The 24785-nt window shown below is 36.8% G+C and overlaps 1 protein-coding gene across 2 annotated transcripts in view; it reads left to right on the top strand.

The window, feature by feature from the left end:
* Positions 1–24785, top strand: part of ANGPT1 (angiopoietin 1) — a 249671-nt gene that overhangs the window by 210976 nt on the left and 13910 nt on the right. For both annotated transcript variants that reach the window (XM_053559457.1, XM_053559458.1), the window contains exon 8: positions 23662–23792. In XM_053559457.1, the coding sequence (XP_053415432.1) occupies positions 23662–23792 (131 nt within the window). The remainder of the gene's footprint in view (positions 1–23661; positions 23793–24785) is intronic.

Raw genomic sequence — 24785 nt, 5'->3', positions numbered from 1 at the left:
GAAAGAAAGCTAAGGTTCAGGAACATACAATATTTTTCCCAGAGAGGGAGGAAGACATAAAGAGGGGAGGTTTGACGCATACCTCACTCACTGTGGTTTCTGTTCTGTCATGCTGCTGTGATAAAGTTAGTGATTCTGGCCCTTTCTCCTGCTGGGACCCAACAGAAATTAGATTTGCAATCATCACCTTCTCATGCAATTAAGTATAAGATTCACATTGGCACCAAATGGGAAATTAGAATTCATTAAAACAGAATGCTTGCTCTAGCGAAAGATTAGTTAAAATAAACACTCTATAATAGGGTGTTATTCACTCTTTCAAAGGAAGGTGGGAGAAGCCTGAAAAGGAAATCTAGCCCTGTGCGACTTTTCTCCCTGCGTGTGTCATCACTCTACCCAGCACTGCGTCCCAGGGCCAGTAATCACATGAAGTCAAGTTAGAATCCTGGGTCCATGGCTGACTCCCTGTTCTTCTCCATTCATTTCTCTCCCTCCTAATTAGAATACCTCTTTGTGACAAGTTATTCAGAGTGTTAATGCTAAGATTTGCATGATATTCTATAATTATGAGATGATTTTTAACACTTTAATCATTTAATCCTCACAATGACTTTTTGAGGTCTTATTTATTGTATTTTTTAAATATAAGGAAATTGAGGTTTTATGGAATTGACTTGCTCAAACACAACTAAAAGTCAAAACGGTGGAATTCAAGCTAGGTTTTTCTTTTTCAATTACTATGTTTTCTATTATTTTTCCTCCTTTAAGTTAAATTTAGGTTTTCCTGTCTTCTTTCTTTAAAACATTCTATTGTAGAAATTTTGCTTTGAAAATTATTGTAATAGCTGTAGTTGTAGTGTATAAACCTAATTTTTTAAATAAAAAACACCTTTCTCATGTTCTTGACACATATTGACTGAAAATAAGTGTTGTAAATGAATGGAAGAGCTTATAAATGTTTATGTAATACAAATATTTTCCTCTTATCCTCTAAGGAAATTCCAAATGATTTTTCTCAGATAGAAAATAAAATCTATGGAACCCAAGAGAATATAAATAAAAAAAAATAAGGGGTGTCATAATAAACATATCATGTTAAATAACACACAATTGATGTGAAATTATTAAATGCTTCCTCTAGAGAGGTAGTATTATCCAGATCCACATCATCTAACACCTAGACAATTATAGAGTGATCCCATTTCTGGTCTTGATACTCTAAGATATATCTTTTGCACAATAGCTGAGATTATTTTTCTAACAGGCAATTGCACTTGGTCTTCCCCCTCCTTCATATATTTCATTAGACTCAAATGTCTGCAGGTTAAAGAACACCTTTAACTCTACATGACCTGTCACTGCCTACTTATCCAGCTATTACTACCATACACTCCCCTCAACCGTACCCAGCCAAACACCCTAAACCCTCCATACCTTTGTTTATGTGTCTTCACCCCCCACACACACACAAACTCACCTTTGTCATATGGATACACCTTAAATCTTTAAGAATCTCTCTTATTCCAGGAAGTCTTCTCTGATAACTTACTATAGTTCATGGTTGGATGTGCCAACCCATCCCCCGCTGCTCCTTCAGAACTGAAGCAATTTTTGTCCCACATTCTGGGAATGTTGTTGACTAAATGCTCACAGTTGAGGTCTTCTCTCAAAGCCCTGCCTGTGAGTGAAGACAGTCACATTACGCAAGGGCACTGCTCCTTTCTGGGAAGAGATTGTTATATCCAATGACTGATCAATATAAGAATATAAAGACCCTCTTGTCTCAATTTGGAGCAATTCCGAAGGGATGTCTAAGGTTCCAAATTCCATGTGAGATTAGCTGAAATCTTCACTATGACTGCATCTGAGCTCTGTTTCTACCTCTGCTCTGTCCTGCTTCCTTCACTAAGCCACAGACCCTAGAAGCACTCCCCTCGAAACCTCCCTACACTGATTTCCCAGAGAACTGTGTCACCCTCATCCCCAGGCCATTGGGAATACACCGTGCTCCCACTGATCCATAGCACTCTAGATAACTATTCAGTATCCACCTTCTATTTTTAATTATTACTGAGAAGTTATTAACTAACATTGTGTGTGTATCTGTATGTGTGTGTGTGTATGTGTTCTAAGATTTTAGAATATGGCAATCACTTTAGCAAAATTCAGATTATGAACTAAGAATTGGTAATGAATATTTGCACCAGATGCCTTATTCATTTATTTATTTATTTATTTAGAGACAGAGTCTCAAGCTGTTGCCCTGAGTAGAGTGCTATTGCATCATAGCTCACAGCAACCTCCAAATCTTGGGCTCTAGTGATCCTCTTGCCTCAGTTTTTCTGTTTTCAGTACAGACAGGGTTTTGCTTTTTCTTAGGCTGGTCTCGAACTCATGAGCTCAAGCTATCCATATGCCTTAGCCTTACAGCAGACGTGACCCACTACACTGGGCCTGATGCCTTATTTTCATATGAGAAAACAGAGGCAGAGTTCTTTGCATGAGGTCACAGACACTAACATGAGCAGGAGTCAGACTTTGAACTTTGGTATTATAACTACCCATCATATGGATATCCCATAAAATAAAAAAGGAAAATTCATCAAATAAAAGGAAATTCATCAATTAGTTTCTGGAATTAAATAAACTCAATACACATATTCTAATTATAGTATGTATATGTTTCTTCTCATCCCATTTCTGTCTTTAAAATTTGAACTTGAATGTCTGTGGACATTATACCTCATCTCTCTGGTTGTCAATTTTCTCTCCTTACTAATGAAAGTATTTGTAAAACTCCTTTCAACTCAAAAATTATTTTCTTGAATAGAACTTCCTTCATGTACATGGTCTTTTCTATTTTTGTATCTTTTCAATTCTTTGATGATCAGTACAATCCTGATCTCACTAACAGATACTTGAGAGTGGGTATCAGTTTAGGGATTACAGGGACCTTTTACTTCTCATGAAAGCTTTGCTTATTTCAGTACACAGAGTTAAAAAAGCAAATATAAAACCACCACTACACCAACAAATACTTTTTAAAAATAAGGGGTTAATTTTGGGTTCAGAAGAATGCTGTGGACCAGTGGAAAGAGCTCTGGAATAGGAATGTCAGATGCGGAGGCTGTAAGGAAATCTGGCTTCCCAGCTGTAAACCAACACGCTGTATCAGTGTTCAGTCAGAGAAACAGAGCCCTGATGAGTATTATGGAAAAAAGATTAAAACACGAGACTGAAACTGAGCATGGTGGACAAGCCAGAGCTTATGCAAGTCTGAGAAACTAAGCTCATACAGACACCAAAGTCAGACCTCCAAAGGGGACATCTGTAGAAATCCGTCATCTTGCTGTAACTGTGTGACCTGCGGCTGTGCAGTCACGCATCTCGGGGTGGGGCTGAAGCTTTGGCCAGATCAGAAAGCAGACTGGATGCCGAGTGGGAGAATGAACATCGTGGACACTGCCAGGCACCTCTGCCTCTGAGCGTCACCGTATCTGATGGTGTCTCGAGGGTCAGGCCCCTATCTCACTTCCACTTTCCAAGTTTCATGCAAAGTCTCCTTTTGGCTAACTACAAGGAAGGAGATGCTGGGAAATGGAGTCACCAAATTAGCCAAATTGATAATACCACAATCTAACTGTACCTTGGAAAAATCACCTCATTCTTTTATGCCTTGTTTTTCTTATGTTTAAGTGGGAATAATATCCTCTAATCAGAACGAGTATGCAAGCATACCTTGCATTTGTTAAACTTAAATGCCTTGTCAACATGAAAAATATTTAGGATTTTTTAATTCAATTTTTAGCATCACCAAGAAATTTGTTATTAAGTCAATAAAAAATTCCTGTATTCTATGCTGAAATTCCCATCATTGTCTCAAAATGTCCTTTGCTGACTTGTAGTTATTTATTTATTTGGAGTCGGGATCCAGTTCAGGTCCATTCATTACATTTGTAGTCATGTCTCTGTCGTCACCTTTTACCTCGGACAATCCGCCACTATCCACCATTAATACTGTCAGGACTCCAGATCAATTTTTCTCAGAATGTCTCTTACTGGCTTGCACTGATTATTTCTTCCTGATTTGATTAAACGTTTTTTACACGAACACTATATAAATGATATTGTGCCTTTCATATTCTGTCACATCTGAAGGCACAAAATGTCAATATGTCCCATAGTTGGCACTAAGTTAGTAAGGTTTTGGTTTTTGCAATGGAATATGCACCATTTCAAAAAAAAAATTCTTACAAAAGATCATAAGATATAAAACACATAAAGCTGATTTATTTGAAATGACTATGAACATAATGTCTTTCCTTGCTAGTCTCTCAAACATTAATAAAGTACAGTTTCAAAACCATTGTGTTATATTAACATAATTAAAAAAAGTAAGATTTACCAATTGGAAATAAATTTAGTTGTACTATTTTCAGTATAAAAATAGAAAGCAAACTGTATTAAAAACTTTTAGTCTTAAAAATAACCCTTGCAGCCTTAATATTGGAAAATTAGTGAACATGTTTCTTTAGAAAGTAATTTTGCATGTGATTTTTTTGAGAACTTCAAAATTCAAAGAAAGAAAATTTTAACAAAAGATCACAAGATATAAAACACATAAAGCTGATTTTTTATTAAATCATAAAAAGGTAGATCATGTATACATTAATGCATTTATGGAGTACATTGTGCTGATTTCATGTACAATTTGGAATGCTTATATTGTACTGGTTAATATATCCCTCACCTTATTTACTTAATTATTGTGTTAAGACATTTATACTCTGTACTTAATAGATCCAACATGTACCCTTGCAATATGCACCATAAGTGTGATCCCACCATTCACCCTCCCTCCATCTGACCTCCTTCATCCTTCCCCCACCTTCATCCTGTGCCATAGTTGTGATCTATTCTTCATATGAAAGTGTGAGTGATTGTAAATTAGTTTCATAATAGTACTGAGCACATTGGATACCTTTTCCTCCATTCTTAAGATACTTTACTAAGTAGGATATGTTGCAGCTCCATCCATATAAACATACAAGAGGTAAAGTCTGCATCTTCTTTAAGGGTGTATGATATTCCATGGTATACATATACCATAATTTATTAATCCATTCATGGGTCGATGGGCACTTGGGCTTCTTCTGTGACTTGCCTATTATGAATTGAGCTTCAATGAACAATCTGGTGCAAATATCTTTGTTACAAAGTGATTTTTGGTCTGTTGGTTATACTCCTAGTAGAGGAATTGCAGGATCAAATGGCAGGTCTACTTTTAGATCCTTGAGTATTCCCCATACTTCTTTCCAAAAGGGACATATTAGCTTGCACTCCCACAAGCAGTGCAGAAGTGTTCCCTTTTCTCCACATCCACACCAACATCTGAAGTTTTAGGATTTTTGTTATGTGAACCACTCTTACTGGAGTTAGATGATATCTCAAAGTGATTTTGATTGGCATTTCTCTGATGATTAAAGATGATGAACATTTTTTCATGTGTCTGTAGGCCATGCACCTGTCTTCTTCAGAGAAGCTTCTGTTCAAATCCCTTGCCCACAATGAAATGGGGTTACTTGTTCTTTTCTTATTAATAAGTTTGAGTTCTCTGTAGATTCTGGTTATCAAACCTTTGTCAGAAGCATAACCTGTAAATATCCTCTCCCCTTCTGAGGGTTGTCTGCTTGCTTTACTTACTGTGCTCTTGGCTGTGCAGAAGCTTTTTAGTTTGATCAGATCCCAGTAATGTATTTTTGATATAGCTTCAATTGCCTGGGTGCATAAAGTATTCTCTCAGGCCAATTTCTTCAAGTGTTTCCCCTGCACTCTTTCCAAGAATCTTTATAGTTTCATGTCTTAAGTTTAAATCTTTTATCCAGTGAGAGTCAATTTTTGTTAATGGCAAAAGGTGTGGGTCCAGTTTCAGCCTTCTACAGGCTGCCAGCCAGTTCTCCCAGCACCATTTGTTAAATAGCGAATCTTTCCCCCAATTTATATTTTTGGTAGGCTTATCAAATACCAAATGAGGATAAGTGTCTGGCTTCATCTCTTGGTTCTCAATTCTGTTCCATACATCTACCTCTCTATTTTTGTCCCAGTATTGTGCTGTTTTGATCACTATAGATTTATAGTATAGACTGAAGTCTGGTAGCATGATTAGTCCTGATTTGTTTTTATTTCTGAGTAATGTCTTGGCTATTCGAGGTTTTTTTCTGGTTCCACATAAAACGAAGGACTATTTTTTTTCCAGATCTTTAAACATATGCAAAAATATTCAATAAGATCCTAGCAAACAGAATCCAGCAACACATCAAACGAATTATACACCATGACCAAGTGGGTTTCATCCCAGTGTCTCAAGGTTGGTTCAATATACATAAATTTATAAATATAATACATCACATAAATAAATTAAAAAATAAAGACCAGGTGATTCTCTCAATAGATGCAGAAAAAGCTTTTGACAATATCCAGCATCCTTTCATGATCAGAACACTTAAGAGAATAGGTATAGAAGAGATTTTTCTTAAACTGATAGAGGCCATCTACAGCAAACTCACAGCCAATATTGTATTGAATGGAGTAAAATTGAAAACATTTCCACTCAGATCAGGAACCAGGCAAGGATGCCCATTGTCTCCACTACTTTTTAACATTGTAATGGAAATCTTAGCCATTGCAATCAGGCAAGAGAAGGCGATCAAGGGTATCCAAATAGGCTGTGCAGAAGCTTTTTAGTTTGATCAGGTCCCAGTAGTGTATTTTTGAAGCTGCTTCAATTGCCTGGGAGGGAGGGGGTCCTCTTCATAAAATATTTGCCCAGACTGATTTCTTCAAGAGTTTTCCCTGCACTTTCTTCTAGTATTTTTATAGTTTCATGTCTTAAGTTTGAATCTTTAATCCAGTGAGAGTCTATCTTAGTTAATGGTGAAAGGTGTGGGTCCAGTTTCAGTCTTCTACAGGTTGCCAGCCAATTCACCCAGCACCATTTGTTAAATAGGGAATCTTTCCCCCACTGAATATTTTTAATTGGCTTGTCAAAGATCAAATAATGGTAAGTAGCTGGGTTCATCTCTTGGTTCTCTATTCTGTTCCATACATCTACCTCTCTGTCTTTGGGCCAGTACCATACTGTTTTGATCACTATTGATTTATAGTATTGTCTGAGGTCTGGTAGCGTGATTCCTCCTGCTTTGTTTTTATTTCTGAGTAATGTCTTGGCTATTCGAGTTTTTTTCTAATTCCATATATAAACGAAGTATTATTTTTTCAAGATCTTTAAAGTATGACAGTGGAGCTTTAATAGGGATTGCATTAAAATTGTATATTGATTTGCGTAGTATGGACATTTTAACGATGTTGATTCTTCCCAGCCATGAGCATGGTATGTTTTTCCATTTGTTAACATTTTCAGCTATTTCTTTTCTTAGAGGTTCATAGTTCTATTTATTGAGATCTTTCACATCCTTTATTAGATAAACTCCCAAATATTTCATCTTCTTTGGCACTATTGTGAATGGAATAGAGTCCTTAACTGTTTTTTCAGCTTGACTATTGTTGGTATATATAAAGGCTACTGATTTATGAATGTTGATTTTGTAACCTGAGACACTGCTGTATTCCTTGATCACTTCTAAGAGTTTTGTAGTGGAATACCTGGTGTTTTCCAGATATATAATCATATCATCTGCAAGAGCAAAAGTTTGGAGAAGATATTTGCAGGTTATGTCTCCGACAAAGGTTTAATAACCAGAATCCACAGAGAACTCAAGTGGATAAGCAAGAAAAGAACAAGTGATCCCATCGCAGGCTGGGCAAGGGACTTGAAGAGAAACTTCTCTGAAGAAAACAAGCGCACAGCCTATCATATGAAAAAATGCTTATCATCCTTAATCATCAGAGAAATTCAGATCAAAACTCCTTTGAGATATCATCTAACTCCAGTAAGATTACCCATAACACAAAATCCCAAGACCAGAGATGTTGGCATGGATGTGGAGAAAAGGGAACACTTCTACACTGCTGGTGAGAATGCAAATTAATGCATTCCTTTTGGAAAGATGTTTGGAGAACACTTAGCGATCTAAAAATAGACCTGGCCATTCAATCCTATAATTCCTCTACTAGGTATATACCCAGAAGACCAAAAATCACACTATAACAAAGATATTTGTACCAGAATGTTTATTGAAGCCCAATTCATAATTGCTAAGTCATGGAAAAAGCCCAGGTGCCCATCGACCCATGAATGGATTAATAAATTGTGGTATATGTACATCATGGAATATTATGCAGCCTTAAAGAAAGATGGAGACTCTACCTCTTTCATGTTTACATGGATAGAGCTGGAACATATTCTTCTTAGTAATGTATCTCAAGCATGGAAGAAAAAGTACCCAATGTACTCAGCCCTACTATGAAACTAATTTATGGCTTTCATATGAAAGCTATAACCCAGTTATAACATAAGAATATGGGGAAGAGGGAGGGGAGGGAGGGGGGAGGATGGGCGAAGGGAGGGTGATTGGTGGGATCACACCTACGGTGCATCTTACAAGGGTACATGTGAAATTTACTAAATGTAGAATATAAATGTCTTAACATAATAACTAAGAAAATGCCAGGAAGGCTATGTTAACCAGTGTGATGAAAATATGTTGAATGGTATATAAAGCCAGTGTATGGTGCCCTATGAATGCATTAATGTACATAGCTATGATTTAATTAAAAAAAAAAAAAGGTATCCAAATAGTATCAGAGGAGATCGAACTTTCACTCTTCGCAGATGGTATGATTTTATACCTGCAAAACCTCAGTGACTCAACACAAAACTCTTAGAAGTGATCAAGGAATACAGTAGCATCTCAGGATACAAAATAAATACTCACAAATCAGTAGCTTTTATATATACCAATAATAATAGTCAAGCTGAAAAAACAGTCAAGGACTCTATTCCCTTTACAGTTGTGCCAAAGAAGATGAAATATTTGGGAATTTACCTAACAACGGACATGAAAGATCTCTATAAAGAGAATTAGGAAAAGCTTAGAAAAGAAACAGCTGAAGATGTTAACAAATGGAAAAACATACCATGTTCCTGGCTGGGAAGAATAAATATTGTTAAAATGTCCTTGTTACTCAAAGCAATATACAAATTTAATGCAATCCCTGTCAAAGCACCACCGTCATACTTTAAAGAGCTGATTTATTTTGAAGTGACTATGGAACACAGTTTAATGTCTATCCTTGCTAGTCTCTCAACCATTACTAAAGTACAGTTTAAAAACCATTGTATTATATTAACATAATTGAAAAAGTAAGATTTACCAATTGGAAATAAATTTAGTTGCACTATTTTCAAGTATAAAATTAGAAAGAAAACTATATTAAAAACCTGTAGCCTTAAAAAAAAAAAAAACCTTACAACCTTAATATTGGAAAATTAGTGAACATGTTTTATTAGAAAATAATTTTTCATGTGATTTGTTTTTGAGAACTTGTCAATGTCTTTGTTATCTTTTTGGAGTATTAACTTAATTAGTAAATACTTTGTACTAGACTATCTAATGAGCCTCTTTTTAAGCAACAGCAAAATTCTATTTATTAAATCTAAATGAAATTTATAAAGCATATCTTATATTACAATCATAATCTTACTATAACATTTATAATGCACATGTTGTGGGTATGCATATTTTATTGTCTTCATATTAATTGTTGGGAACAAATGTCATAATCAGATTAGAACTGATTAAGCGATGATTTTCATAAGCCTTGTTCTCCAAAAAATTCTACATAAAGAGATGAATAGCATTTTGGACCACAATTCTGGGGGAAAAAATCATGGAAAATAATTTGGCCATTAAATCTCTTTTTGCACATGGCTTATTTTTAGCCAAGCTCTCCACTGGGAGGTAACTTGATGTCATGTGTAAAACATTGTATTGGGAATGTAGACACATGAACTCTGGACTTGGATCTGCAGTTACTTTTCTGATGACCTTGGACAAGTTGCTTCACTTTTCTAAGTCTCAGATCCTCAGAAGTAAAATGAGGAGGGAAGGCTGACCTTCTTTCCAATTCCACAACCTATTTTTTGTATTATTATGAAAGTGCTCCCCTGTTGTGTACCTATTACAAGGACGAAACAAATTTGTGTGGATTGAAAAGAATTCCCTCAAGCATCCCATGGAAATTGTAGGTATTGCAAAACTTGTTTCACTTTTGTAGTGAAATGTTTCTCATTTCTCTGATCCTTGGAGTTATGTGGTCCTGGCTGGAACCAGTAGCAGATGTGCTGAAATACTAAGAGAAAAGTTATTTTCTGTAGCAGTTCTGGACTGATTTAGGTAGAAAAACAATACAGTCCTGGCAGTTTCTACCCTCCTGAATTGCTAAGTATGTTTTTAAATTCAAGGCTTTAAGTAGTTGCAGTTATATTTTCAAATAATTTCTCCAACTTAGACGGTGTATTGCTTTTCTTTAGACTATGATTTTTGTTGTGGCTACTTCCTAAGGATTCATTATAATCATCAAAGTTTGTATTTTATACTCCTTAACTGAGATAAAATATCTAAGAGGACAAAGGCTAGCTTGGGTCTTCAGAGGCATGGAAGAGCCACAGTCTTACCAAGTCGCTTTCTACCTTCTTCAGTTCTTCTAAGCGGCAGGAAAATCTCTTGACTTTAATGCAGATTAATGCAGTCTCTAGAGTCTTGAATTTTTTGAAGCTAACAAAAACAAATGCCCCAATGCTGTGAGGTCTAAAGTTTCCCAGAGGATGCCTGTTACAGAATGAGTAATGCTACCACTCAGGCAATTACTGTCCCAGAAACTTACAGGTTGGCAAAAGTCAGTAGAAGCAGCTGGCACTGCCTTTAGAAAGTAGTCTAAGGTCATGTCCTATGATCCATGGACATCCTATGCTCTGGGTGCCCTGACTGCTACTGAAGATCAAAAAGACAAAAGCTCTATCTTCAATGAATGAAGTATTTGTTATGTATTATGTGCTAGCCTAGGAAAAACTGTCCTCAGAGATGTCAGTAGAGTCTCGTACGTGAGTATTCACGCAGTGCCTACACATGTGTGATGAGGTTAGGAGAGGAGGTGGATGGTAGCAGACAGCCACACAGGCAACTTCAATGCCATGAACGTTGCAGGTTTGCAAATAAAGACAAATATGGCACAGATAAAGAGCCCTGAACAATTTCAGAAGGTTGGGAGGGCTTCCAAAAAAGGAAACCTCATTTGACAGCAAAAATGGTAAATTGGAATTAGCTGGGGAATAGTTCAGAGTTGGGGGTGTAGAAGATGGAATAGCATATACAAGGGTTCAGAAGCGAGACTCAGTGTGTCTGAATAGGGAAACACCGAGGTATTGCTTATGTTGGGAGTGTAAGGAGCTAATGCTCAATCTTGCTGCCGAGAACAAGAGGTCTAGCAAACTGTGGAACTGTCAGCAACCTGTGGAAGACAGGTAACAGGCAACCAACAAGGCCTCTGAGGTAGCCCTCCAAAATGGCCTTTCTCACATCAATTTTTTTCACCCAACTTTTTGATTATTCGTTAAACATGAACGGCAACAATGTGCAGGTTGCTGTCGGGGAAACAACCCCACAGAACGTAACCCCTGTCGTTCAAGTTTCAACTCCTTGCTGGATTTGGTTTTCTTTATCTTTGAAGTCTTAGCTCACTGTGTGGTGCTCTTCTTCTGAGGTGGGATAAGAAGCCCCTTCTGTGTGTGTCTTTATCCATCGCTGTCACACTGGCTGTAGTTGTTGTTCTGTGTGTCTTTATCCATCGCTGTCACACTGGTTGTAGTTGTTGTTCTCTGTTATTAGACTGTCACCACTGGTTAGCCAGGGCCCTCTTCACAATGCTCTGCATGTGACGAAAGCATTTCCTAATGGTCTATGAAAGATGTATCAACAAAAATTTGTTTTTTGTATTCAACAAACACAGCTGGCTAGTATATGGCAATTATTGATGTAGATGCCAGAAATTCAGAGGACAAGAAATCAAAATTCTTTCCTCAGAGGCTCATGCTATAGAATGACAGACTATGACAATCCTCACGGAGGACTTTTAGTAAAATGTGGTGTTCTGTAGTTTCTGGGATTGTTGCTTAGATGAGATTTGCTTTCTGATCTGTTAAACTCCAAGCTCTTCTGTTTCTTTTATCTTTATCTTTAAATAAGATGCAAGAATTCCTAGATTGCATGATGCCAAGCAAATAAGATAAAACAATAAATTTGACCCACAACCTACCTTGTTCTTTTCTAGACAGTTTTCCTAGGCTATTCTTTTTATAATATAAAAAATTATATTTCTTGATATAATTTTGCTTTCATCTATATAAGTTTACTAAAATTACTTTCCTAAAAGTTATTACAGTTCTTTGGAAATTGGAACCTGCATTCATTTATTTATCCATCCAGCCAACCACCAAACATCTATTATAGTACTCTTATTTCCCTGGCACTTTGCCAGTTTTTTTCCAACTCAAGTATACATATGGTTACCGGGGTGCTGGTCTAAAGTGTAGATTTCTGAGTCTCATATCTTGAGATTCTTATCATGGGGTAAGACCTAGATATATCCAGGTGATGGTGATGCAGAAATAATACTTGTATAATTTCTGTTCTCTAAATAAGGAAGGAGAAACTAGGCTTGCTGCTCTTATGGGGCTGACAGTAAAAGCAAACAATAGATAGTTGACTTAAAATTTTCAATAGCAGTATATTCTAGCAGGACTATTTGTTTTTTTCATTATGTTTTTTGATCAAGGAATCATGGACTTTAAAAAATAATAACAGAGGGCAGCGCCTGTGGCTCAGTGAGCAGGGCGCCGGCCCCATATACCGAGGGTGGCGGGTTCAAACCCGGCCCCGGCCAAACTGCAACAAAAAAATAGCCGGGCGTTGTGGCGGGCGCCTGTGGTCCCAGCTACTCGGGAGGCTGAGGCAGGAGAATTGCCTAAGCCCAGGAGTTGGAGGTTGCTGTGAGCTGTGTGACGCCACGGCACTCTACCGAGGGCAATAAAGTGAAACTCTGTCTCTACAAAAAAATATAAAAAAAAAATAATAATAATAACAGAGCTATTGACTTTTTTTTCTCAGAAGAAAGAAGAAACACGAAATTTTGCTTACATTTATGTGTGATTTAACTCCACACTGATAGTACTTGAGTAACAACCATTGAGATGAGGCCCCTGTTGGACACTAAAGAAAGGTGGTCAATTCTACTAGGGTTGTGGATGTGCCCTGCTGGACACATAGGAGGTGAATGAAGGGGGCTGGGAAAGGCTTCCTGGAGGAAATCCTTGGTGAATTGTGAAATGATCGCATGTTCATGAGGCAAGTACGGAGGATGGCGGCAGAAGGAAGAAGGACTTGAGATTCCAGCTAGAAGGAGCAATGTGGGCAAGCACACGGAGTTGAGACAGAGTCTGCCTTATTTAGAGAACAGGAAGTATCTTGTATGTAGGAGTTCATTGTGCGACAGATACCAGAGGGCTATAATCCACGATAAGGAGCTTGGACTCGATCATATATTACACTAATTGTAGAGGGAAGTAAGCACACTGATGATTTTGGTCAACAGAAGAATCTGCTTATGCAGGCCGGAGGCGTATTTGCATATATTATAGCAATACAATGTCCAAGTACAGCAAGAGAAAGTATTTCTTCTTTGCAAGAAACCCCAGACAGTGCCTCTCAATGGCTTGCAGCATCCTCCTCCCCATCTCTGCTCTCCCCCTTCTCTCTTTTTCTCTCCCCATCTCCACCCCTCTGGGGATGCTGGAAAGAAAGTATCTTGCTGTTTTAAACAGAAATAAAAATAAGAACAAACCTACCTCCCTTGAACTTGTTTACACCAAAAAATCACCAATGTTGATCACAAGTTTTACAATGTCCTGACTTAATTTTTGGTCAAAAAGAAAAACCCATAAAATCGCTGTGGTGGCCGTGGGCCTGGTCTTTCAGGCACCAGAAGGAGGTCTGGCCGGTGAACCACTTGGAGCTGGCTCTATCAGTCACACATGACCCCGAGGGAACCAAAATATGTTTAAGGGACTGTTTGTATTTTTTACAGGGGTCTCAGTGCCATATAATTCATTTTGGCACTTAATTTTTTTTGATGTATTCTTAGAAAAGGGGAGAATACTGGAACAACTATTTATTTTATTTTGAACTAAAAACAAGAGAGTCACTATAGCAAGTATTTCTAAACCTTAGAAAATATAGTTTCATTATTATAGAGCTCATGAATATGTATACATATATGCATCTGTATATTTAATATGCATAAGAGAGTATATTTTCTCAGTGCTATGTAAAGAAACTGAATGATAAAAGTATGCGGGTTTGCTGTTTTCTTTGGAGAAAGAATTTATTGTGAATTTTAAACATATGTAAAACTTAATGTTTTTCATTGAGAAACATTGAGAACTGTATTTTACCGGGATTTGAAAATAGGTGTCACTGGTATCAGTGTTCCTAGTGTCAGGAGCTTGAGAAGGTCTGGGGGGTTGATAAACTCATTTTATCAAAGATCTATAACATATTAATGTTTGTAAGTGAAGGGAGAGACGCTAAAATTTATATTATCAAACAGATGAAAAATCAGTGTATAATTTGTCCAATGAAAGCTAATATCTAAAATAATCATAATAGAATCAGACACTAAGTGAAATTCAATTTTCCAAGCTTCTCATTATTGGGGCTGAAATTTAACTTTCTGAATTATAGCACAGATTCCCAGACTATCTCCAGCTGATACATTTTTGCACTTGTATATCTTCTACTGTACATATTTCAAGACGCAGAGCATATCGACCTCAGGGTATCTGAGGTTTATGAAACAGATAAGTCAATATCCTCCCTGCTTAATGGTTAGGGTAATGCACACAAATTCTGTTGACTCCCCAGTGACTGATTTCTCTCTGAAAACAAATGACACTGATTAAGAAAGATTCAATGAGATAAAGCTTTCAGGAAGTAGATGTGAGAATTAAAGGACAGATGGGGATGGGTGATCTTTCCAGGATTTTGTCTTCCGGTATCAATGATGAGTAAAAAAAGAAACAACAACAACAAAACTTACATGCACTTGATTCAGCCAAAAAACATTATGAGGCAAGGGGGAAAAAAGTCTCGAAAGATCAGTTTTTAATTTATAAGAGGATAAACATTTGAATTAAAGGATCATTATTCAGACCATCTGGATTCAAAATAATGTAAACCTTAAACTAGGTAGTCAGTCCACAAAGTAACTTTTCTATTGTTTATTCTTTACTTAGAATCCTGCATTTTCCATATAAAATAAGAAAAACTTGAAAAGGATATGGGAGCTTATGGGTTTGAGAAAACTAGTCCTTTTCATCTTTAATTTCTCCAGCTATTACCTATGTGTGTGTCTTATTAGCTGTGACTCTATCTCATGGTCTCCATGGCGCTTAGTTCACTCATATGCATCTATGAAGGTCACATATGGTTATTCTTGTTTAATTTAGACTTAGTTGTCCATAAAACTCTATTTACTGAGCTGCCGGAAGTTTGATTTTGTTGTTTGATGTTTTGCTAATATTTAAGTACTTAACTCTAAATGTAGCAATCTTTTTATGGGTTTTATATGTATTACCTCATTCAATCTTCACAACAATATTAGAAAGAAGTTACTGTTATTAGAGGCATTTTATAGATAAGGCATCTGAAGATCAGCAATGGTAAGAACTAGATTGCATACCCAGACTGGTAGGCTCCAATCACTGTTCTCCTTTCTCTCCAGACAGGGTGTATGTGAGATGATCTTACCCACCAGAAGCTAATGGCTTAATTATTTATTCATTTTGTGGGGAGTAATGGGAGAGGAAGAAAAGAAGGAAGAGTTTTGGTTCATGACTTTATTGTCAGTTATTTTATTCATTCATACTTATTTTTTATTAAACCGCCTATATTTGCTTGAACTTTGTGTGTGTGTTTTTAGATGTCTGTAAATCATCATCATAGCCTTACTTCATTAGCCAAACTGTACATTATCAGTTCTTTTAATCTTCCTATTTACATTCTCTTTTCTTTTGAGATCTCTTTTGAACTTTTTTCACTTATAGATTTATATTTGCTAATGTAGATTATCGTCATACACCTCTTTGTCTTGGATGTATTAACTGGCTTTTTTATAGACTTTCCACTTTTGCATCATATAATTTCCTATCGTTTTCTCACATATTCATTAACAGGCTCTTGCAAATAATAATTCTGTTCACTTGTAGACAATTGAGTAACAAAATATATCCCTAATATGGGAAAAAGTTAATGCTAACTGGCATGTTCTGACATTCCTCTTTGCTGATGGTGCCCAGCCCTTTCACTGGGGCAGGGGGGGATTAAGGACAGCGGAGACAGCTCTGAGGCGGCAACCAGAAGTCATAGCTACGTTGGGAAACTGTCAGATTGCGTCACTGCCACCAGGCTTTGAAAGAGAACCATGAAGGTCATTTTGCATTTTCTTAGTAATTGTGAGAAAGACAAACTAGTTCCATATGGTGGCAGGGAGAAAGCTCAGAGCCAAAACAAAAATCTGCTCTGCTTGTCAGTACCTAAGACCTTAAAGTTAGATATTATAAGTCTGTCTACTGTTCAAAAGAGTTGAGGCCAAACTTCAATTTGTAATTCATGTAACTCTCACTGCTTTGGATCATGAAAGAGACTCTTGCCCCTTGAGGACAGTGCAGATACAAAGATGTGAAGATAAAGTGAGTCAGTGGCAATCTCGTAAGCAGAAAAACTTAGTATGAAACTGGATTCATGAGATTGACCTGCCTATTTTAAAGAAAAAAGAAAGCTGTACAATCCCTCATGTGATACATAGGACTATTTTGAGGCCTCTTCTTCCATAATAGAATTCACTATTGTCCTATATTCATGAAGAAATATGTTAATTTAGTCTTTCTAGTTATTGAAATTTATAAACATGAAAGAAAAGAGTAACTATATTTTCATGGAGAGGACTAGATAATCATGACTAATTTCAATGGCTATCCATCTGTTTCATTTGCCTGTTAGACAATAAGTGAAAAAAAATCAAGATGTTGACATTCATTATATCATTGGCCCAAAAGTACTCATAAAAATTTTTTTAATTAAAAAATACATTGGAGAGAATAAATTCCTTGCTTCAACTTGGAGCCTGCCATTTTGGTCACATCAAATTGTATTCTTTGTCTTTTTTTTTTTTTTTTGGTTTTGGTTTTGGTTTTCACAGCTTCCTTATTTCTGCCCCTTAGTCAAATATTTTGTTCCAAAAGGACACTTTGCTTTTATCTCCTAACATATTATTCTTCATGCAGGCCACAACTCCATTAGCCGAACATTGGGGGAAGTAGTCTCTCTAAAGATTCACACCCCAAAATCCTTTTCACTCTATTCAGATGCAAAGCCAACTTTGACCCTTCTGTATATTGAAGGGTCAGTAAAATGAATGTCTATTTGGAACAACTATCAGCTACCTAGAGAAAGTCATGCCTAGTTAATTATACGTAAGGAAGTTAGAAGTAGCCAGGACTGCTATTAAAGAGAATCATCTAAATGTTTCATGTGAGCCTAATTCAAATAAGTTTTCTTATCTAATTACAAAATAATCGGTGTTAATGAATGACTAGCCCTTAGTTTACCTGTATCAAATACCTACCTTTGGCTGTTGGCTTTGGGTCAATAATTGGGACCATGTGTTAGGTAAATAGCTGCTGAAAGAGAGTGAGCCTGTTAGCTATGAAGAAGACCTGTTCTTTATGGCACAGCCCCCCCGCCCCAGAGTCCCTGTGGATTTCCACAGAGGCACAGTTATCCTCCTCCATTAATTTCTTGTGCTGTGAAAAAATTGTTTTTATGAAATTTTTACCTCCATCTCCCAGTGCAAGGGAATGATCATCCAAGGAGGTATCCCTTCCTTAGAAAAGCATAAACTGTGACATGCTAAGGATACAAACTTGGGAGGATGGATGCTATTGTATATAAATTACAAGCTCTACTCATTCGTATATAGTAAAAAAATACATCATTCCTCAAAATATTGTCCCTTCTACTTTAAAAAAAATTTTTTTTGAGACACAGTCTCACTCAGTTGCCCTGGGGTTGTGTGCTATGGCATCATACATAGCTCACAGCAATCTCAAACTCTTGCACTCAAGCAATTCTCTTGCCCCAGCCTCCCCAACTAGTTGGGACTACAGGCACCTGCCACAATGCCTGGCTATTTTTAGAGACAGGGTTTCACTCTTGCTCAGGCTATTCTCGAATTTCCGAGCTCAGCCAATCCACCTGCCTCAGCCTCCCAGAATGCTAGGATTATAGGCGTGAGCCATTGCACTCAGGCTGGTCCTTTCTACCTTTAAATCATGCCAATGAATATGTGCCACTGTTTATGTTGCACATTTTGGGACTTTATTTCTTTGTGTTTTAATGATTCCTAATCTGGGCAGGTCCTTAAGAAAATATTTTTATACCCTACTAGATTATTTCTTTTTTTTTTTCAAAGTAATTTTAGCTGAAATATTTACATTAAGCATTTTTTTCTTTTCAATTTTTTTTCTGATAACAGTTGGCTATACATACACTATACTTAAATCTTTCATTAAATGTAAGGAATAATAGGAATGTAGACATAGCCTTTCTTCCATTATTCTATATACATAATATTTTGAATATGTTTTCATATTCTGGAGTCGCTAAGAAAATAAGAACAAAAACAGAACTGGAAAGATCAATAAAGGTGTAAGAGAATGTACACACACATATTTAATTATTTGAGTTCCATGAGCAACAAAGTGGATATCTAGCAGTATCTTGAGTACCTAGATAAATGATATGCAAAAACTATGCCTCTGGAATGTGGGCCAGTTATATTTTTGTGACTAGAGTTATTTATATTTGAATTTGCTTTTACAAGCTACCTTGAACCTACCAAAAATTAATTATACAGGACACCCATTATCCATTTATTCAATGAACATTGAGATCTTTCCTTATCTCAAATGATATTCTAGACACTGGTGATTCAAAGATGAGTAAACACAGTCTAGGCTTCAAGGAGATCACCATTCATCATGGTAGACAAATAAGTAAAAAGACAATTTAAATATAGCCATTCAGTATCATCGTAAAGATACTACTTTTATGCTCTTTGAGGTTATGCTTGAAATGAATCTTTAAAAATAGCTAGGAGTTCAGCAGCTCTCCAGCTGGAGAGGGCCTTCTGGGAAGAGGGGCCAGCAGATGTAAATACATTGAGAAATTTGTGAGCCTGTTTCTTTGAGGAGCCAGGATTGGGTAAGGCTGGAGCACTGCAGCACTGTGTGCATGTGCAGAAAATAAATAACAAGAAATGGGAGGGGTCGGGTGGGGCTACTGTGGGGGAAAGGAGACAGTGGACGAGGACTAGCCTGAAAAGGCCTTGTAAACCACAGTAAGGAATTTTGACTTTATTCGTTGAGTGTTTGGGAAATAACTGAAGGCTTGTAATGAGGGTAGAGGAATGATGAGATGCACATTTCTGAATGAGCCACATGGAGCGTGGATTTAAGGGGAAAGGGAAGAAGGAGAGAAATGCAAGGCAATGAGGCTAGTTTTAAGAATTTCTTGCAGTAATTCTGAGAGGAGCTGCCAGGACTAGAAGAATGACCTCCGAATCTTAAATAGATCTAAACAAATGTCTCTTTACTGAGAGAGCCTCATGTATAGTATTGATAAGTTTCATACACAGGAAGGTCAGGAAACCATGTTACTGCCTTCACTCTAACCTTCATACACACACCTGTAAAGGCACCCTCAAACTTGTGACATTTGATGCTATTAGCAATTACCTTCCAAATCATGTTGGAGAAGAGTATGTAATAGCATAGAAAAGTGGTCACAAACCTATGTATGGAAATCACCTTGTAAAGAAACATTTGTAAAGTATAATTCTACTTTCATTTGTTTTTGTACATGAGAAGAAGTTGGTTTTGAAGGGTACCTGTAAAGAGAGAGATGAGATGGGTTTGGGGAAAAATCTTTGTTTATATTGTTGAAAAATTTGTCAAGAATGTGTCCAGACACATTTCCCTAAAACTAAATATCTTATATTTGGAAGGAGAAAACAAGGAAAAGACTGAAATGATATATGTCAAGAATAGCTATAATTGGCAATGAGATTTGGGTAGATTTTTATTTTCTTCTTTTTACTTTTCTTTATTTCTTGGATTTATAATTGTATGTTCATATCACCTTGGTTACACAAAGAAATAATTGCAAATTAAAGACATAATTTACCCTTATGTGAAAGGATAAAAGTATATGCTGTGTATTTAGCACATAGCAATCACTCACTTGAAATCAACTAATTGTGCGTACTGAATCACCTCCAAATGTACTGTAGAAAATCATTGTAACCTGGAAAGTCTATTAGGCTGCAGGGAGAATGAAACTGACTTAGCATAAGAAGAAGGAAGAACATTACAGTCATAGAGAAACCAAAGGTCAGCGTTGAAATTGTCATTACTTATTCAAAGGCCCCCACAGGATAAACTCACCCACTCCTGATGGAGCAGGAGATTTCAGGCTAGCAGAGTCACAACTACATAATTTTCACAACAAGCTTCTTTCCGATTACAATTTGGCTTTGTAATTAGAAATTCTAAGGTGACCATGAGCCTGGCTTCCCACAATGCTTCTACCTGGATTGTAAATGGAAACCTGACAAACGTCTCTCTTAGTTTTGTGAGTGTGTGTCCATCTCTGAGAAGCTGAGGACCTCCAAAAATCGATCAAATCAAAACTTCAGACCAGATCCAAAAGAGAGTGAATTTACTCAGGTAATATGCCCCCAGAACTCCCGTCAGTGACTGATCTATTCTTACTTTTCCCTGGTGAACCCCTCCTCCACGTGGGCTGGCTGCACTCTCAAATGTCAATTGGCATTTAAAAACATTCTATGATTTTGTATCATCGGTGACTTTTAGCTGGCCTCTCAAGAGTTTTAAAATAAAAGCTTGTGATAATACAGCATTAGAAAGTCATTTGGACTGCTGTTAACTAGAAGTTACATTAATTATTGAAACAACAAAAATAACCCCGATGGGACTTAATTGTATACTTTTTTTTTTGTATGAAAGGTTTTTATTGATGAGGGAGGGATGCTGCAGAGCAGCACCAAGGAGGAGAGAAAAGAAGAGAGAGAGGGGAGAAAAGAGAGAGAGAGGAAAGGGGGGGGGAGAAAGAGGAAGAGCTTAATTGTATACTTTTATCTGGTTCAAAAATCTCTGCAAAATATTGGAAAAATACTTTGCACACATATGCAACAGTACTTCTTTGCTAAAAATAATATCAAACACCCCAAAATAATAATGGGGCATACATATACCTAGGTACAAACACAAGTTAAGTTAAACATATCCTCCAAGTACTAAGTGATCTTTGTTATTGCAGTTTGATAATAAGGTTAATACTTCGTTCAGATATGGGTCTAGATGCGTCATTTGTACAGAGGTCTTGATCGCTCATTAATTATACTGTGGCTGGATAGAATTCGTAAATAAGACCCAGGGACAGATTTGAAGAGAATGTTGCTGGATGATTCTAGGGAGAACATTGTGCTGGTCCAGAGGAGCACTGTTAGGTGGAGGTAGAGGGAGGAAAGGAGTGTTGGCCAGAGAAGACCTTGAGTATCAAACTGTCAGGCCTGACAAGTTCAAGTTAGCTACTCAGCCCTGAGGAGAAAATGAGGGACCTGAGAAAGTACGAGCTGGTCAAAGTACTGCACTATCTAGAAGGATGTGAAAGAGGCATGCAGCATCAATAGGAAATGAGCAGACATCAGCCAGGGAGCTACCTTCACCAGCTATTTTGATTTGTGCACTAGTTTTTGGATTCTAGGGCATTATTCTTCAGAATGTTCTCCCTGGACAGTCTGCAAAGAGTAATTTGAGATGTTAGTTGAAAACAAACACCCCTGGGCCTACTGAATAGACCTTATTCACAAAAGATCAGATCACTTATTACATATACAATCGTTGGAGGCCCACTTATGATCTAGGTTAACATAAATTTTATATGGAAATGTTATTAGAGAATAAAGGAGTTTCTTTGAAAACCATATTGAGATTAAACAGCTAGGACTGAGAATTTAATTTTAGGGATACTGCTAGAATATAATAAGCTCCTCAAAGGCATGGATTTTTGTCTGTTTTATTTGCTGACTTATCTTAATTGCATAGAACAATATATGATATAGTTTGTCTTCAACAAACATTTGGACAGGGAATGCATAATGATGAAGAGCTTGTGTTTTTTAAATTTCGAAATATAAAAGGGTATAAATGGATATCTTTTATCATGCTTAAGTAAAGGCATTTAATGTGCTTATCTCCTGAATAGTATTCATTGTACCCAATAGGTAGGTGTTTACCCTTTCCCTCCTCTCACTTCTCCTTTCTTAATTTCCCATGACCTTCACATCTCTTGGTGCCCATATGTGCGCACCTCATATTCCCGGTTATTATAAAGTACATGGGGTGTTTGTTTATCCTTTCCTGAGATACTTAGAATAATGGTCTCCAGTTTCATCCAAGTTGTTGCAAACATTCTTTCATTCCTTTCTATGGCTGAGTAGTGTGTGCGTGTGGCGTATGTGTTTGTATGTACAGACCCCACATTTTCGTTATCCCCTCATGAATTGATGGGTACTTAGGTTGATTCCACATCTTTACTGTTGTGAATTTTGTAAAAGCTTAGCTTTTAGAATCAAACGCAACCAAATTATATAGCTTCTCTAAACCCTTGTATGCTAAAATCCTTTATCACAGATTAGTATAAAAATTTAGTGTCTAACACAGAGTAAATCCTCAGTCAGTGAGATTTGTTTTGTTTATTGCTAGTAATAATGTTCAGCACATCTGCAGTATTAGATATTAAGGGAGTGACATACTATATTGGCATTCTTGTTTTTTTTTTTTTTTTTTTTTTTTTTGTAGAGACAGAGTGTCACTTTATGCCCTTCGGGTAGAGTGCCATGGCATCACACAGCTCACAGCAACTTCCAACTCCTGGGCTTAAGCGATTCTCTTGCCTCAGCCTCCTGAGTAGCTGGGACGACAGGAGCCCGCCACCATGCCCAGCTATTTTTTGGTTGCAGTTCAGCCGGGGCCGGGTTTGAACCCGCCACCCTCGGTATGTGGGGCCGGCGCTTAAAGACATTTTTGTTTTGTAATAATAAAATAAACCAATTCTTTTTCTGGATTCTACATCGTAAGAAAACCATACAAGTTTGGATATGCATGGTGAAATAAACCCCAGGCACACAAACCATGAAGAACTTTACCAAGTGTAATTTGGAATCTTTCTTTCCTTTTCGTTCCCTTTCCCTCCCTCCCTTCCTTCCTTTCTTTCTTCTTTCTCTCTCTCTTTCTTGTTTTCATTGTTTCTTTTTTCTTTCTTATTGTCTTTCTCCCTCTTTGTTCTTTGTTTATTTTTCTGCTTGAATCTTATAGTGGCTTTTTGGAAGGGCTGAGTTCAGAGAAAAGAGAAAACTATCAAAAAGGCAAATATTCAACAAGTTGGCCTTCTGGGTTCTGTTATCCTGTCAAATGGCTTATCTCTCCTTTTTTTTTTTTTAACTTAGGTTGTATTTAAAGGGCCACACTGGGACAGCAGGAAAACAGAGCAGCCTGATCTTACATGGTGCTGATTTTAGTACTAAAGATGCTGATAACGACAATTGTATGTGCAAATGTGCCCTGATGCTCACGGGAGGTAAGTCCCATGGGGCTGTTCCCTACACTGTGCTTTATTGGTGGGAAGCCTGAGGTTTCTTATCTGTGAGAAGGGGGTATGATTTTCTGGAGGAGGAGAACTGCAGAGTAAGTCCCTAGAAATCATTCTTTCTGCCCTAATTTACCCTATGTTCTTGTGCAAGATGTTGCTAGCATATTTAGAGGTCTGCCTCCTTCCTCAGCACCTATAGTGGGAGTGTGCTAAGTAGGTTTTGCATAATTTTTTTTAGTCTCTTGAAGAACTAGTTATTTTACTTCTAAATAATCATGAATAATCCTCAGTGAAATGAGCAATAATTTGGGAATGAAGCATATACAGCAATTACTTTTTACAAAACACTTTGCACCTACATAGTAGAGTTTCTTCATCATATATAAAAAGTTGTGGTTAAACCTAAAGTTATGCAATTCAGACAAGGTATACCAGGGTCTTTCACTATATGGTATGGACCTTTGCAAGACATTTTAGCCACTATATAAAATATAATTAAATACTATCGTATCATAGAGTAAGAAAGTTATACCTTTTGTACCTTTTCAATATTTTTCCAGCACTCTGATTATGCAGAAGAGAAAAATTTCAATTTGGTGCTAGAATATCTGTAATACTTCTTTAGTCCTTGCTAATCACCCTTGTTGCCAAAGAAAGAATAGACCATTGTCCTTAGCCTCAGAACCTTGGCTAAGCAATGGCATGTACATAGAATTAAATAATTTTATTTTGCTTTACTTTTAAGGGTTTTGTATCTACCTTCTAATATAGCAAGTGGTGCTGCTTTCCTCTTTTTAAAAGAATAATATAAACATAGCATTTTATAATGCATTCATCATATTTTATATTTTAGGAAATCATTGATTTAAAGAAAAAATATTAGTTAAATATTAATAAAAGTTACAAATAAATATGGCAAAATCTGGGAATTTGATATATGACAGACTGAAATTTCGAAAACAGGTGGAGTGCAGTGGCCCA

This window comes from Nycticebus coucang, chromosome 13, assembly GCF_027406575.1.
Source record: "Nycticebus coucang isolate mNycCou1 chromosome 13, mNycCou1.pri, whole genome shotgun sequence".
Lineage (NCBI taxonomy): Eukaryota > Metazoa > Chordata > Mammalia > Primates > Lorisidae > Nycticebus > Nycticebus coucang.
The sequence above is the reverse complement of the archived record's forward strand: the minus strand, read 5'-3'. Positions and strand labels throughout refer to the sequence as shown.